Raw genomic sequence first — 18,371 nt, forward strand, 5'->3', positions numbered from 1 at the left:
ACTTAATAGTAAAATTTATTCATTCATTTGGGATGATGAGCCTGACAAGATAAAGCGGGATCTTCTATGCCAAGAATACTTTAGAGGGGGCCTAAAAATGATTAATTTGAGACATTTTATACAAGGGTTAAAACTTACTTGGGTTAGAAGATTATTTAAGTCAAAATCCAAATGGATCCAATTATTTACCTCCACCCAAACTCAGACATCCATTTCATTTTGAGGAAGTCATTTCGACATCTATATGGCATAACGAACATATTAAAATTGATAACGTCAGCGTTTACTAAAAAAATTGGTCACATCATGGGGTATGGACTGTAAATGACCTGTTAGATGAACATGGAAATATATTAACATATGAAAATTTTGAAATTATGTATAATTTCAAACCCATGTTTCTACAGTTTTATGGGTTATATTAGCACTAAAAAAATGGCTACAAGCCATTGGAATTAACACCGAAAGAGAGAAAAAACATCAGGCTATTATACCTTTTAACATTAATATTTTCTTTAAGTCCGAAAAGGGCTCAAAGGACATGTATACTATTTTAAATCAAGGAACTTTACCGATAGATTTTGTAGCAGAAAAAAAATGGAAAGGTATTCTTAATAAAGTTATAGAAAATTGGAAAAAAATACACTTGTGTGTTACCAAGGTTTCAAAAAACACAAGGTTATGTTGGTTTCAATATAGAATTATTCATTATATCTTAGGGACTAATGCTCTACTCTTTAAAATGAAACTTGTTAACTGTAATTTGTGTACATTTTGCAAGGAAGAGCCTGAAACTATAGAACATTTACTTTGGGGTTGTCATATTGTAGCCGACATTTGGCACAATCTAAATTCTTGGATTTTCGATATAGTTCATATAGAAATTCCACTAAATTTGAATATTGTCATTTTTGGCCTCTATGAAAATTATAAATTGAATTTTATTAAAAATAAAGTTATCTCACTGACAAAGTATTTCATTTACAGATGTAAGATGCAAGATATAAAACCTCATATTAAAGGTCTTCAAAATTACATAAAAGAAAACTTGATTTTAGAGAAACATATTTCTTCAAAATATTTAAGTATGGAAGAACACAACTTGTTCTGGAACCCCTGGGCTAAGATCATTAATTAAATTTAAATTAGGTTAATGTATATACATATGTGTATATATATGAGTATTTGAAAGAACTCGTATACTGTTATACCATATACATGCTCATATATTTCTTGCTCTACTATTACTATTATTACTATATTAATGAAAATGTTATTACTATACTTCATCCATAGATTTCATAGTGTTAGTCCATAGATTGCTTATCATGCTTATTTATTTCACTTGCTTGATTATTGTACCACAAGATAAATATATGTTGATACCTGTAAATTCATGAAGAAAAAAAAGAAATTACAAAAAAAAAAGAAATAGACCTAAAAAGAGGTGCGGTAGATACCAGAGGGATAGTTAAACTCATAAGTCGAACACGAAACTGACAATCCCATGGCAAAATAACAAAAAACGACGATAAGACAAACAGAAGTAAACAAAACACAACATAGAAAAATAAAGACTGAGCAATACGAATCCAACCGAAAACAAATAAGATATGCTATACAATTTTGATTTATTTTTCTTTCATTATTTTTGTTCTCCTCATACATTCCTTTTTCAAAAAGAGATAACAAACAGGGCAATTGTTCTGATGGTTTTTGTTTTTGTTTTGCAAATGTAATTATACATCATATAAAATTGTACATTTGGCAAAGTTGATAAACGTAAAAGACACTATTTCAGGATTGTCTTCCTACAAAAAAAATTAAACTGTATTGCCCCCATACCGCATAGAAAGCTATAAAAGACAACAAAATGAAAAAAAAATATGTAAAACAATTTAAACGAGTAATCTAAAGACCTGATTAATGAATAAAACAGTTAACGAAAACAAATATGATATACTGCACAATACGACAACCGTTTAACTACAGGTTTCTGATGTGGGACAGGCGCATACAGATTGTGGCGGGTTTAAACATGCTTGAGGCCCCCAACACTTCCCCTGACCAGGAACTGTGGTGTAACAGCACAACATAAGAATAACTATATGAATAAGTTAAAAATGGCTTAACTCTTTAGAACGATACAAAGTACATAAACAACTAACACAACCACAAAAGATACTAAGTACAGATGTGAGAGTACTCGCAGTTCATGAAAGCTAGCTGAAAGCCAAAAACAGCTACTAGTAATTGAACTGGTAACTGTGATACATATAATTTCAAAGACAATGTTTTCCTTAAATTCTCTACGACATAATAATAATATATTAACATAATTTTTTTCATCTTATTATTTATAAAAGGAATGTATAACTATTCTCGAATTCATCAGTACATGCGTATATTATCGGTAACCTTTAATCCTATATATTATAAGACAATAACTTATTTTTGTAGAGTACTGACTCACACTTATGTGACCCCTATGAAACTCAAACATATCAATCAAAAGATCGATCAGCTGCATCTATTTTTATTGATGGCACAGAACAGTGTATGTGGTATCAAGGTGACACAATGCAAGTCCAAAATCGTACATGTGTCCGTACGAAGACGAAAATAAGACATTGGAGTTTGCCTCTTATGCAAAGAGATGGTGGTCAAATTTAGGATTTAGGATCAACGGTACCAATTTCATTGCACCAGATCGACGTTTGGACAGTAAATGTCGATCTTCAGTCTTGTATTAGGTATTTGTTATATACACACTTAACGTTTATAATGATTTTCCTTAAAGGAACGTCAATAACAAGGACTCGTGCTGAAAGTTTCATGTAATACACAGGTAAAATAGCTACGGACGTAATACGTCCGTAAAAAATCCGTAATACGTCCGTATTATACGGAAGATCTACGGACGAATAGTACCACGGACGTAAAACGTCCGTTGCTTCTAATCCGTAATACGTCCGTGTCGACCCGTAAAACATCCTCTATACGGACGTAATACGGATTTTATATTGCTACGTCCGTAATACGGATTTTTAGTACCACGTCCGTAATACGGATTTTTTGTACCACGGACGTATAACGTCTTTTATTATTATGCATTGCTTGTACTCATATTATGCTGAAGATGCAATAATTTTTATTTTTTTCATAATTCAGCCTATATAAAAAATGAATATGTGTTTTTTTTTTAAGTAATAGTTTGTTTAAGTTATCCATGTGTTGTTTTATCTTTACTTCATCTCATTGGTACATTCATACCAAACACATACCATGAATATATCTGCTTTTAGGGGATTTTACAACATACTAAAATATATCAAAGCATACATGTTGATAGCCCTTTTTTTATATCAAAAGTCAACACCACAATATCTCAATTTTCTGTGTATCTCAAAATTGCATTTCCATTCTTGCCAGTGGCAATTCTAATAAAAACCTGACTGTCCTCAAACCCTAAAAAAAATTAATTCAATCTTTTAGTTGGTAACAGAAATACTTGCATAAAGTATAAATAGTTGACTAATTAGTTATATATATATAAAATGAAGTTGAATGTTCCTTTGTACAGATAATTATCCAGAAAGTGTATGTTTTTTATGACTTAAAATTACATGCATGGTAACTTAAAGGAAAAGAAAGTCTGAAATCTTAAAATATATATAATTTAATTTCTTTAAAAATTATAAACATGATTAATACAAATGATATAGAAATGTATAAATTAATGACTGTAACAGTAATATGAATTATAAATAAATGACGAATAATTAAATAGATGAAACAGTTTATAATAAGTCCATAATCTCCGTGCAGATCGACTGTAATCCTTTAATTTCCTGGAATAAAAAAAGAAAACTTGAGTATTTAGAATAAATGAAAGCTTTAGAAACAGTGATGGTCAACAGGAAATCAAATTTTAAGAAACATTTTGCTCATGATTACTAACTGAACAGTTTTTTTAAGTTTCTATACACATTCATCCGCTAGTTTTCTCTTTATTGCTTTGGTTGAAAGTTTAATGGGTTTGCTTCAAATTGCTTGTTCAATTCTTATACAAAAGGGGATATTATATCCCAATTTTTATCATCATGACTTTTTTGTTGTTGTATGATGATTTAACAGTCATGCTTTTCTCTGACGATTTATTGGAAGTATTCACTCTGTTGAATGTGGATGGATTGATACTCTAGTCTGAGAAAACAAAGTTTTTCAAAATCTTTTCATTCCATTTATTCCTTTTGTTAAGCTAAAATCATTATGTATTAATAATATTTTTTTCTCAAAAATTCTTCAACATTCCTGTTACCATATATATCACTTATAATCTTTTTTATCCAGTAAGAACCTGAGTTTTCAATTGACAAAGGGAAACAACATGTGTGAAAAGTGTGTAACTGAGATTCAAATTGGTCATGTTAATTGGTATTTGTGGTTGACCGACTATTTATGAGTCTATACTTTTTTGGTTGTAGTTGGTTGCTGGTTGCAATATCTGTTTATCATTGACAGTTTTTTCATAACTAGACCATTGATGTATTCATTTAAATTTTCAAGTTTTTACATGTCCTAGCCTTTTATAGCATTTTATAGCTTACTATACATTATGAGTTGTGCTCATTGTTGAAGGTTGTAAAGGGACCTTTTATTGCTAAAATCTACTTCACATGGACACTCTTTGTTTAAGATAATTGTCCCATACCCAATCAAATCACAACTCCTTATTAATCTAAAATTTAAGATTTCATGAGGTAACTTGATGCTTTAGCATGTTTATAGCGATATAGCAGTTGAAAGGGGTCTTTAAATGTGCATTTTAACACAACAATTTAGGTATGAATAACATAGTTACTGTACGTACATATACTCCTTCATATTTTGTTTAATAACTTAGCTATTCTTACCCAAAACTTCCAATCTCTTAATAATTCGACGAGAATCAATTCCTGCCAATTTCTCCCACTTCTCGTCATTAGCCCCCTTGGTGGTTTCCATGAAGTAGTTCTTAAATTTATCCCAGAAATCTGGAATTGACTGCTTTGTTGCAAAGAGTCCCCTCTTATGCAGGAATGATCTCTGAATATAAAGTTTTATTATATTAAATATTTTTTAAAATCAGTCATATAATCTAAATCACAGCTTTTCCAAATAACAATGATTTAATGTATTTTACAAAATACATTTTCAAACCAGTCACCACATTACAGAATTGATTAATGTCATTTGTCATTTTTTTTTCACATTGAAAATAATTAAGCAAAATTTCATTTATTCTGAATGTTTAAACTTAAAAACACAGCCATGACACATGAGTTCAGCACAACTTTCAAAGTATGATGTGTATCAAGAATAAGGTAGATTGTTATACCTAAAGAAAGTGTTTAAAAACGCATTAAACGATTAGATATAATATATTTATTTCATTAATTTAATCAATATGGAATTCAAATCAAATTAGGTTAACCTTTCAGGTCTTACTGAGATTAAGTACATTGACCAAGCTAGCTTTTTGTCACAATCTTTTTTATAGATGTTAGAAGAATTATAAATTCTAAGAGAAAACTTAATGTGTTTATAGGAGTAAAATTTGAGAAAAAATTCTGAATAACGGTCATTTTTATGAAATTTTGTCCAATTTTCAGCATAAATCAATGGATCAGAACCAAATGTAAACTTGATCTGTAACTCATCTAAGAAGACTGGTACACATACTAAAAATCAGATCAATATGTGAAGTTGTTTAGAAAAAAATTATAAGTTCCACAAAAAATGTTAAATCGTTCAAAGTATAAAACCAGTTGTTTCAATGAAAATTAGCAGATCATAACCAAACATAAACTCAATCTGTAACTCATCATAATAGACTCACATACATAACATCAGCTCAATATGTAAAAGTGTTAAGAAAAAAAAGTCTGTATAACTACTACTTTCATGAAATTTTTAGTCCAAACGAAGCCTGTAATTTCAACAAATATCAATGGAGCAGAACCAAACATAATTTCAACCTGTTATTAACTCATCATGGTAGACTCACATACTCAACATCAGCTAAATAAGTGAAAGTGTTTTAAAAAAGTCCCTATAACTGCTATTTTTAAGAATTTATTCAAATCCAAAACCGGTAATTCAGGCTACAGCGGAGCAGAACCAAACAAAACTCAATCTGTAACTGATCATAATAAAAATCAGCTCAATATGTGAAGGATCATATTGGTGTATGTAAATTTAAAATACATTATAAATATACTTACAAGTACCAAACAGAGTTTAATTCTCTCTTGGGAATCATAACTCTCCAAAGCACTGCAGAAACTGCTTAGGATGACTTTTGCAAAATCATCTATCTGCAGGCTTTGGAGGTCATTCTTCCCCTCTGTCAACTCTTGGAAAATCTAAAATGTACATATTTATATATAAATTAAATTGTGTAAAGAATAAAAGATATAAGACTTATTTGAATTGAAGACTTAATAATGATTTAAACAATGCACACAAATCTTTCAATTCTTCAACATTCATTTTTATCACCTTGTGTCATCCATAGCAGATATACAGTACCTGAAACTAACAGGGGTTATGATTTCAGATTTTTATAATTTTTTTTTTTAAAAGTTGGTATATAATTTATCATTACCATGATTACAATTTACTGATATATACACAGCTACTTTTGCTAAGGTACTTATTCTGTACCAAAAATCTGTAGTACAGGAAATCTAATTTTAATATTAAGTACTATTTTGTTACTTTTAAATTATTGTAATATTTAGGTACCTGTATTTTACAGTACTTGATTTGTACTTGAAATTGAGGTACTACAGATTTTAGGTTATACTGTTTTAGCATTTTGAAAGTTTGTCTATTTCAAATCTCTTAAAATTTTCAAACATGGAATATTGTGATCACTGTTGGTATTATTTCTGTACCAAAAATTTGTAGTATTAAAACTTGTAGTACAAATCAAGTACTGTGACATAAAGGTACCTAAATATTACAACAACTTTAAAGTAAAGAAATAGTACTAAATATTAAAAGTAAATTTCCAGTACTACAGATTTTCAGTACAGAAATAGTACCTATGCAAAAGAAGCTGTGTATATCAGCCTTATGGTTTTGCTCATTGTCAAAGGCTGACCTATATTTGTTGTCATTTTGGTCTCCTATGGAGAATTGTCTCATTAACAACAAATTATACCACATCTTCTAATTTTTACATTAGATACATGATTTGTTTATATTACTTTCTTAATTAATGGTTTTGAACTAGCTGTAATTAAGTTACTGCGAGTATACTATTGGAACTGTAGCTGTGTGTCATATTTTATTTTGATGGATGTGTAAATTCCCTGCCATATCTGGTCGGTGCTTTTGTGTTACATGTTTTTCTGCTTTGTATCAATCTGATAAGTTTCAGCCCTTTTTCACTTACTTTTATGTTTTGTTCATATGCTATACTGTAACATCACTGACACAAGTTAGGGTAGGGTTGATTTAAATGTTTTTTTTTAGGTCATTAGTTTTCTCAATTGAATTATTTCATATCTTTCAGGTTGTATTGAGCCTTTTATAGCCATCAATACAGTATGGGTTGTTCTCATTGTTGAAGTCTGTAAATGCAGTTGCCTTACTGCTTAATTCCAATTTATTTCAACTTTGATTGAAAAGTTGCCTCATTGACAATGAATCCATACCACATTGCCTTATTTTTATATATAAAAAACATTGTACATTGCCCAATTACTTTGTCGATGAATTGTAACAGACTTCTTCGCAGAGGCGGATTTAGAGGGGGCCCAGGGGGCCCAGGCCCCCCCCCCCCCTTTTTCTGGGAAAAATGTTTGATTATATAGGGAATCACTGAAGCATGACCGAAGCGGGCCCCCTCTTATGAAGATTTCTGGATCCGCCACTGCTTTGGGCATTTTGGTAATATAATTATTCTACTTTCCTTTAATAGTTATAACAGAATAATTAATTCAGTTTACCTTTCTACGTAGCTGATTTCTTAAATCTGCATACTTTGAACTGGCAAATGACACTACCTGTTTAACTTCATTCTGTTAAAAAAGAAATTTTAAACTATATTAGACTGGTTTACATAAGATAAGTAAACAATGAAATTACATTGAAAAGGAGGGATATAAAATTTATTCCGGAATCAGAGTTCTGTAAGTGGCTAGCTCATGGAAAGGCTCATAATTTATTTTCCATGTGAACCTTTAGTATTTTTAAACTGCAAAAAGGAATCTGATTGGAAATGATGGCTATGATGTGAACAATTTAAATCATATGTTTACTCAACATTGTCACAGGATAACAAGAGGGCTATATATTTGTATAATATAAAAGTTACAGCACCAATTTATGATCATTCTTATATGATATACATATATATCTATTAATCATTGAACCAGATTGGTCTGTTAGCATATTTTGCTTTGCTTTATACTTTGGTAAACCATTTTGCCTAAACTAATTTCATATTCTACAGTGTGATCTGTTCATGCATGAGATCTAGGAATTTTCAGCAAATTGAGATTAAAAATCAAAACCATAACATAACTGTTATTTCTTCTTTTAAGGCAAGACAAAAAGAATTATTATATGACTAAAAATTTTCTGTTTTCTCATTGGCTAAAAGCATAGGAAATTCTCATTGATAAAAAGTCATATTTACCGCGCAAAAAAGTCCAAGAGGTTAATACAAGAGTTGGAACAGCGTCCCTGTATCTAAATATAAATATTCCAAGGCAGAGACAATGACGTATGTTCAGGACGTCAAGAAAATTCATGTTTTTTTCTTTTCCTTTTGGTTTTTGGTGTATATTTATCTTTTCTTCTTTTTTTGTGTGAAATTGTTGTATAGTTTTCTTTATTTAAATATTTTAACTTAGCAACTGCATTATGATATATTTTATTTTTTTTAAACAGGAAGCAGTTTTATAAGTATCTTGAGCAAAAACTAGAAATTTGGAGAAGGATAAAAAGTTATATAATAAGACAATTATTAACTTTTGATTGTTGATACAATGACACTTTGCTGTTGTCCTTGGTTAATATCATATATATATGGGGTTGATAAATCATAATGTATCAACCTCATCAAAAGTCAATAATTGTATAATAATGCATTCGATAAAGATTGTAAAATGTTTGAAATTGGAATTTAACATGACATATCATATGATTGAAAAGTCTCCTGCTGAATATTATTTCATTACTTGTACACTTCATTCCATTCAATTAGATAACTGTATTGTATTTTTAGCTTGGCCTTTTGAAAAATTTGGAGATAACTGTATTGTATTTGACGCTTTGCGGACGTCCATCGGTAGTTTTACTGTTGCAAATTTAGTTTACTGGCGACGAGTAGCAGAGACAGGTAAACGGGTATTTGCGACAGTAAAACTACCGATGGACGTCCGCAAAGCGTCAAATACAATAGTTATCTGTATTCTAATGCAAATTAAACAATTCATTCAATTTAAGTCATTATTTCAGTGTAAAATTTTCATTAAACGAAAATTCTGCGAAATGATGTTATCTTTTTTTGCGCCTAAACTAGGTGACGTCATAGGTGTGCTTCCGGCATGGGTTTCACTATGTCCTGACAATGTCCTGACGATTGTCCTGACCGATATGAAAATGTTAAATACTTGTTTATTATTAAAAGGATTGATTTCAAAATTGGAACCAAGTAAGATGACAACATATCTTAAATAAAGAGTTAGAAAACTTGACCTGACCAACTTCGACATTATCCTGACAGATAATGAAAATGCTAAATACTTTTTTATTATTGAAAGGATTGACTTAAAATTTGGAACCAAGCAAGATGACAACATTTCTGAAATAAATACAAGAAAAAAATTAAAAAAAATATTTTTAAGAGTTAGAAAAAACTTGACCTGACCAATTTTGACTGTTGTTGACTTATGTCTATGCTTTGAATACTCTTTTGCTGCATACGCCAAATTGCTTTCAAAATAAAAAAAGAACGTTATTCATATATCTAAATAACGAACGCTTGCACATATCGTAATATGTTTAAATTATTTATAAATGTTTGTTAAAACTATTGTAGGACCACATTTAGTGCCGTTTAGAGGTTCTTGTAATATCAAAGACACAGTAATTAACATAAGCAGGTGCGTGATAACTAACCTTCCTTTTTTCAAATTTGTACTATTTTCCTGAAAGTTTAGTTATATTGTCGTCAGGACAATGTCTAAGTTGGTCAGGTCAAGTTTTCTAACTCTTACAAATATATTTTTAAAAATTTTTTCTTGTATTTATTTCAGAAATGTTGTCATCTTGCTTGGTTCAAAATTTAAAGTCAATCCTTTCAATAACAAAAAAGTATTTAGCATTTTCATATCGGTCAGGACTTTGTCAGGACATTGTCAGAACATTAGTGTAACCCTTTCAGCATCAAACGTAAACACCGGGTATTTTCTGGCTTCTTGTCCGCTTCAAAATGTAATAAAATTTGCTGAAAAGAAGATTTGTAGGTCCAAATGTGAGTTTATTTGCTTATATTATTGCAGAAATTATATGTCAATATATTCCGGAATTCAAAATGTCGGCTTCCTTAGTTACAGACAGGGAGATAGAGAATTTTACGCTTGTCGTCATCCAATCAGAGCCATTGATACAAAATAATTGAATTAGAATGCAAATTTTACTGTCGCAAATTGAGTTCTTCTAGCGAGTATTGTAATTTAACTAAAAATTAAAAAAATTGCAAATCTTTCGCTTAAGAATTATAAGGTTTAATCAATTTAAGGGTTATGCCATTGTGACTTTTGTGTGTAAACTGATTCTCTTTAGTACTCACAAACTTTACATAAAAGTCCTTTGATAATTCTTGTTTACAAAACAATTTAGTAATTCAAAAAATTAACTGCCTCTTTTTTCCCCTTCAAATTACCTTTTACAATATAAGAGCACTAACCTTAAATTCTACATCAGAAGTTGGCTCCAGCCATGGATTAGAAGTAAATCTGTCTTTCAAGTAGCTGCAAAGTTTTTTCTACAAAATAATTAATCAATTGTTTTCAGATGATAAAAGTGAACATTGGAACTTTATTCTCTTTGCTGGCTTTATTAATCACATAATCACAAGTTTAAATTTCCATATCGAAATTGTACATAAACACGTTGAAATTATGAGATATTTCAAATCAACCTCTTTTAATAGAAGGTTACAATAAAAGTATGTTCTTATGTAAGCCAAAATTTGTTCCTGTGAAAGTAGTTCCAGTGGAACTAATGTCACGGGAAATATTTTCTGGGAGATCTTTTTTTACAGATAATTTCTGTATAATTTGTTCCATCTCTTAAAATATGGTCCACACTTTACCTGGTGAAATAAGTTCTGGATGGTAAAAATTGTTCCTTACATAGTGAAATAAGTTCCAGGTTTGTGAGATATGTTCCTTACCTGGTGAAATAAGTTCCTGTCTGTGAAATATGTTCTACTGGTTAAACCAGTTATTTTACATACTGAGCATTTAATTTGTCATCAGTGAGTTTAAAGTTATCATTCAAGTACATTATAAAAACATGTATTAATTATATCAATAATGTAATAAATAGAAAACTTAAACATTCAATTTGGATCCTGTGGAGTATAGCAATTGTTTAATTTATACATACATGTGTACTCCACAAAAAATACCAAAATGACACTTTATTTATGAGCCAGGAAACAGTAGAAGGAGAATAATTATTTAGAAATAAATGTGGATTGTGTCCACATGTGGACACAGATGATGCCCCTGCTTGCATATCATATAGTTATAAAGGGACATAACTGAAGAACGGTAAAAGTGACGCTACCCAAATTTGAACTTGATCTGAGTTTTGTGGTAATAAGCATTGTGTGTAAGTCTCATAACATTTGGTTGAGGCTAAATTAAGTAGAGAACAGAAACTGAAAATTCAGCAATTTTTCTATTTGTAAACACGCATAACTCTAGAACAGTTGTGTATATGTTTTATAACATTTGGTTGAGACAAACTAAAGTTAGAGAACGGAAACAAAAAATTCAGCATATTTTATGTTTATAAAGGGAAATAACTCAAGAATGGTAAAAGTGACGGCACCAAAATTCAAACTTGATCTGTATATTGTGGTAATAAGCATTGTGTATAAGTTTCATAACATTTGGTAGAGGCAAAGTTAAGTTCGAGAACGGAAACGAAAAATTTAGCAGTTTTTCCATTTGTAAAGGGCCAGAACTCTAGAATGGTAAAAGTGATGCCACCAACAACAACAAATGGAAGTTTTTAACGACCTTGACTGGCTATACAGCCCTTGCACGGTCGGCCCTGGCTTGCGCCTTTTTGGGCATCAAAATTCAAACTTGATCTGTATTTAATGGTAATAAGCATTGTGTATAAGTTTCATAACATTTGGTCGAGGCAAACTAAAGTTAGAGAACGGAAACCAACTTTGGGACGTACGAACGGATGTACGTACAGACGGACAAGGGTAAAACTTAATGCCCCCTCGGCTAAGGCGGGGGCATAAAAAAGTATAGTTTAAGTTGAACATTTGTCCTAATTTGAAACAAACAAAGTGAGTGATCAATTATATTAAAAGACATGTTCAAACAATAGACACACCAGAACAAATTTTTGTTACACTTGCACTTCTTAAATGTTTTTGCTGTACATTGTCTTCTGCAATTTAATTTTTCCAAATAAATGATTTAAAGAAAACATTATCTTACACTCCAATTATAATTCATCGAAAGAAATTTGTAATACTTGATTGTTGATAATACTTTGTATATATTACCTTAAATGTACAGGAATCAATACTAAATGCAGCTTTCTTTTCTGCATTTAGTAATTTCTTCTGCATTTCTGTCATATTCTCTTCCATCTTGCCCATCCTATTCTGCAGACTCTTCAACTCAGCCACTAAGGAAGATATAGATTGTTATTTATTATAAATTTTGCGCTTGGTTATAATATGTATATTTCATCTCAATTCCACTCCTGAGAAAAATCTGCACATTGCAAGCAATATTAAGTTATTAAAAGATCATTTGGTTTACTTAAATTTGTGATGTAAATAAAAAAAAACTATCTATTTAAATATATATGCAGGTTATTAATCAGTAAAGTGTTAAGTATTTATATGCTTCTCTCTTGAAAACATCTTTCTAATTATTCAAATAATATTTTAAAAAACCTGAACTGAAAATGTCTTACCTTTATTTTTTTTTTAAATTTTTTTAAACTGAATCACTAATTAAAAGTTTTACTAGTAATAGTATGTATTTATCATGACAAAATTTCTCAATTAACAACTATTTATTTTATGAACTGCCAATATAAATGCTTACATATCTGCCTTCCAATGTTGTCATCTAGTGATGCAGAACTTTGGACCTCCTCCGGAAATAAGTCCTGAGACTGAGAGGGCAAATCATCCTGTCTCTCTTCTTGAGAGTCCTGACAAAAAAAAAACACCATTCATTTGTTGACACTTATAACATGAATGTTATTGACTAAATAGTTTTGGTTAAATTATCATTTATACATGTACAAAATGTATCTGTACTGAACAGAAACAGACAATTTACAATTTTTAGGGAAAGTTAACTGTTTAAATGCTGTTCTATACTCGACTAAATCATTATAAAATAGTAAATTTCCCCCCAAATTGCACTGATCAAATATTTTCATATTTTTATCTCCTCATAAATGACCTACCACAGATTAGGTAACCTGTTGAATAATTGTAGAACCCAGAGTCAAAAGTTAGTAAAATGAAAACGTTCTATTCATTACACAAGAAATCATAGTCTCGCCTTCATTAATTTACCAATCATTGATATTATGATGATAGCCCTAAATATAAAGCAAAGAACCGTTAATATGAGGTCACTGTCAAATAAAACCGGTGAGACTGACATGAACATCATAAAAAATTTCCATACATCAATATAGTTGACCTATTGCATATAGTGTGAGAAAAACAGACCAAAACTCAAAAACTTAACTTTGACTACTGAAACATGAAAATGAGGTCAAGCCAAGATGATACCTACCAGTTAGACATGTTCACCTTAGGCCAAAAAAAAGTATGTGTTTACTGTACCCCTACCTACCCTAATTTTTATCACCTACAATAAAGTTTTTTTGGCCATTTTTGATTAAGCACTGTTAAAGTCACAATGTTGCTCCATTAGACTCAATGTGTAAAAAAAAAAAATCCCTACCTACCTACCCTGTTTTTTTTTCAGCATGTGACAGTAAACACACAAACTTTTTTGTTTGGCCTTACAATCATTCCATACACCAAATATAGTATGACCTATTGCATACAGTATAAGAATTACACACCAATACACACAAACTTACCTATAACCAGGGGCGTAGCTAGGGCAAAATGATGTGTACTCAATGCCGAGGAAGGAAGTCATTCGGCGAGGGGTCGTGGGTAAATGGTGCAAAATCCTTCATTCTTGCGATTTCCTGGGACTTAAAATGACAGAAATCTTATTTTCATGAGTAACAAGTCAGCTTTTGAAAATAATTGAATTTGAAAAAACAAAATAATTGGAGAAAAAAAAAATTCAAGTATGTGTAGTGGGTTGAGCTTGATTAGATGTTAAGAACAATTAAAATATATATATATAGAATTATAGTGCCAAAACCATATATATATTTTAAATTGTTAACTCATCAGTCTCAACCCACTATCCATGAGAAAACCCAAACTTATTGACCAACACTGTGCAACTTAAACGTAAAATTCATAAATTAAAAACTTGTTATTGTTAATATAAAAAAGAAGATGTGGTATGATTGCAAAAGAGACAACTCTCCACAACTGCACAAGAGACCAAATGACACAGAAATATATAACACTACAGATACAACGTACGTCATCGGCAAATGATGTGGATTTTATTTAATATGCTAATTTCAATATGCAAAAATTTGAAGATAAAAACAAACTGAAATAGGCACATATTTCTGTTAATTAGCGAATTTTGGTTTTCTATCCACAATATGATATATGTTACAAAAATCAAGTGGGGATGCAGAAACGCTGTCTGAGCTGCTCACATGAATACGGTAATCACCGTAATCACATCTCAAGGTTTGTAAATTACACGTTTTTCTCTTTTTTGCATTGTAGATGCGAACTTTCCTTGTTAAGTTTTGTTCACACAGGTACTTACCTCATACGCACTCATCTTCTTTGCCTTTTCCAAGTTCTGTCAAAATCAGCTGTCGTCTGTCAGATGACGTAACTGCGCACCTGTCTTGAGGGTTAATTCGTCCCAAAGAAATGCGCGAACTATTAAGAGCTTTATTGAGTATTAATTGCTTAATTTAAGCTAAATAAAATTGAGAATGGAAATGGGTTATGTGTCAAAGAGACAACAACCCGACCATATTATATACAATAAAATACATTTTACTAACATAGTTGGATATATATTACATTTTTGTTTGTGGCGAAATAAACGACAGGGTCGATTCGGTAAACATGAGTACATTCGGAACATTGTTTTGTACCTTTCGGAAGAATGTCGTCTGGTAATGTTTACAAACACTTCAAGTTGCCTTTGCCAAATTGTATATTTTTAGTCCGCTCTTAGCTTTTTATAACATTTTTTTTATTCAACATACACAATGCCTAAGCTATACAACTGCAAGCCTTGTAATTATAAAACTAACCGAGAGCAGCATCTACAGAGACATTTAGAAAGTAAACAGCACGCTGCAGCCTTATTTTTTGATGATTCGGATAGCGAGGATGCTAACGATAGCACTGATAAAAACCCTAACTTTTGTGACATCAGTGATCCGTCGACCGATGATCATGTTGCTGACGTGATGGTCCACACTGTGTTGGAAAATGAAAGCACCAGCCTGTCAATGTCGGAGGGAGAAGACGAGCAGAGCGATTCACAGGGAGAAGGCAGTGAAACAGAAGATAATACAGAGCCAAGGCATGGTAATACACAAAATAATTGTATACCTCTATGGAAATATTATATAAATATCCTCAAAACCATTTAAGGCCTTTTTTTAAACCAGTGGTCAATTACTACCCCCAAGGATTTGTATACATTAATTTTGTACATGTACATGTACCGGTAGGTCTTTTCACCACCGAACACCACCGCACACCGCCGAACACCCCAAAAATTTATCTTTTTTAACTCTTTTTGTTATAAATGTGACCTAAATATAATATTTAAGTTATTATTTCAACAAATAATAAGGTTAAGAGATAAAATATCTATATCGAACAGAAAAGGATAGTCTATAACACTACAACTCTGCAAAGCACCACTGGACACCTCAAATAATTTTTTTTCTTTATTTTTTTTCTTCTTTTATAAAATAGTTGTACCAATAACAAGAAAAGAGACATGAACAAATGTTAAATATTTCGGGAAACTAATATCCTTCATCAGTAATTGATGTCAAAATAAGAGATAACTGTATTGTATTTGAAGCTTTGCGGACGTCCATCGGTAGTTTTACTGTCGCAAATTTAGTTTACCTGGCGACGCGTAGCGGAGACAGTTAAACGGGTATTTGCGACAGTAAAACTACCGATGGACGTCCACAAAGCTTCAAATACTATACAGTTATCTCTATTCTAATGCAAAACAAGTACATAATTCAATTTCAATCATTATCTCAGTGTAAAATTCTCATTAAAGAAAATTCCGCGAAAAGATGTTATCTTCTTTGGCCCCTAAACTAGGTGACGTCATATGTATGCTTCCGCCATCAAACGTAAACACCGGGCGTTTTCTGGCTTCTTGGCCGCTTCAGAATGTAATTAAATTTGATAAAAAGAAGATTTCTAGGTGCAACATGTGAGTTTTTTGCTTATCATTGTAAAAATTGCATGTCAATACATTCCGCAATTCAAAATGTCGGCTTCCTTAGTTACAGACAAGGAGTTAGAGAATTATACGCTTACTAACATCCAATCAGAACCACTGATACAAACTAATTGCATTAGAATGATTCTTATACACGCACAATGTAATCCGGAAAAAAAGTGATGAATCCGGAGACGTTTTTCTTTATATGGATTATATTGATAATCTATTTTAACAGAAAAATGATGCATATAAACATCTAAAAAATTGTTAAATTAGACGTAATTTAATTGATTTTACCGTTTTATTGTATAAAATCACTGATTTTCTCAGTGGTTAATGGTTTTTTTGGGTGTTCGGCGGTGTTTGGTGGTGTGTGGTGGTGTTCGGTGGTGAAAAGACCCACCCTACATGTACTATACAAATCCTTGCTACCCCTTTGATATATTTGATGTATCAAAAAAGGGACCCATTCCAGAAGCTGATATGTACAATGTATATACCTTCTGCCATATAGGAAGAGACCCTCCGTTAATAAAACCTTTATACTGTTAAATATAACTTAAAATTAGCATATACATCAATCATAATATGCCTTTTATGTGGACTTAATTTGTGAGAAAAGTGTTCATATTCATAGGCGGATCTAGGGAAAATTTAGTGGGAAAAATGTGGTTGATTATATAGGTAATCACTGGAGCATGACTGGAGCGGGCCCCCCTTAGGTCAGTCAGCCCCCCCTCCCCTTATGAAAAGTTCTGGATCTGCCACTGATATTCATTGAAATTGGTCTTGAATTATTGACTGAAATGGTGAACAAAATGTCACATATGAAATGTAGAATATTCCAAAAAACCCAATAAAGCAAATTTATGTCATTACTGTATGATGTTCATATTTAGTACTAATTATATTTACAGACATGCATGTATTATGATTCCAGAACATGATTGCGGACTGGGTTTTAAGCTTACACCTACTTCGGTATGTGTTTCACCCAACTATGTCCTGATACTCTTGGCAATGATGGTTAATCTAAGTTGCATGTATCTGTATTGACAATATATAGTACTAAAGTCTATGAATCTTCTATAACTAATATTTTACTGTCAAAAACTTTTGTATACATGATATATAAACTAATCAACCTAAAGGATGAATACTACAGTGAAATTAAAAAAATCTAGAAATGAACATTTTACTATAAGTCAGAAGACAATTAGTTTAGGAACAACATAAGTTTAACTTTGATTGGTCATTGAGCTCCATTTCAAGATATTTAATTATTTAAAAATGGTGAGAAAAAGCTAACATAAAATTTTTCTTTATATTTGCATTGGTATTACTTGGGTCTCAAAATGAAATCGAAAGAAAAGAAATCTAGGATCTGCTAAAATTTCAGTAAATACTTTTTTTGAGCTATTGAAGACTTATATGTAAATAAAAATTGGTGTTATGATGCAAAATATTTACTGGTATCAA

At 31.0% G+C, this 18,371-nt stretch overlaps 1 protein-coding gene and 1 long non-coding RNA gene across 3 annotated transcripts; both read right to left on the reverse strand.

Moving 5' to 3' along the window:
• Nucleotides 1–3,720: 3,720 nt before the first annotated feature.
• Nucleotides 3,721–9,427, reverse strand: LOC127705128 (uncharacterized). 2 transcript variants are annotated; one of them, XR_007983703.1, is made up of 4 exons: nt 8,001–9,427; nt 6,267–6,407; nt 4,917–5,088; nt 3,721–3,851 (listed from the first exon to the last, which is right to left on the reverse strand). It is a non-coding gene; the product is annotated as an uncharacterized LOC127705128 (long non-coding RNA). The 2 variants fall into 2 exon arrangements; XR_007983702.1 differs by lacking the exon at nt 3,721–3,851 and having other exon boundaries at nt 4,124–5,088.
• Nucleotides 9,428–10,944: 1,517 nt separating this feature from the next.
• Nucleotides 10,945–13,600, reverse strand: LOC127705208 (uncharacterized). The gene is made up of 3 exons (XM_052209527.1): nt 13,374–13,600; nt 12,821–12,945; nt 10,945–11,047 (listed from the first exon to the last, which is right to left on the reverse strand). The coding sequence occupies exons 1-3, from the start codon at nt 13,501–13,503 to the stop codon at nt 10,949–10,951; spliced, it is 354 nt and encodes a 117-aa protein (XP_052065487.1). The 5' UTR covers nt 13,504–13,600; the 3' UTR covers nt 10,945–10,948.
• Between the last annotated feature and the right edge of the window lie 4,771 nt (nt 13,601–18,371).

The sequence above is a fragment of the Mytilus californianus genome, unplaced genomic scaffold, assembly GCF_021869535.1.
Source record: "Mytilus californianus isolate M0D057914Y unplaced genomic scaffold, xbMytCali1.0.p SCAF_6, whole genome shotgun sequence".
In the NCBI taxonomy this organism is placed as follows: domain Eukaryota; kingdom Metazoa; phylum Mollusca; class Bivalvia; order Mytilida; family Mytilidae; genus Mytilus; species Mytilus californianus.

Coding starts and splice junctions, on each gene's coding strand:
- LOC127705208 (XM_052209527.1), bottom strand. CDS start 13,503: ATGGTGTTTTTTTTTTGTCAGGACTCTCAAGAAGAGAGACAGGATGAT. Junction 12,946..13,373: donor CAACATTGGAAGGCAGATAT/GTAAGCATTTAT, acceptor TATCTTCCTTAG/TGGCTGAGTTGAAGAGTCTG. Junction 11,048..12,820: donor TTGATTCCTGTACATTTAAG/GTAATATATACA, acceptor ATTATTTTGTAG/AAAAAACTTTGCAGCTACTT.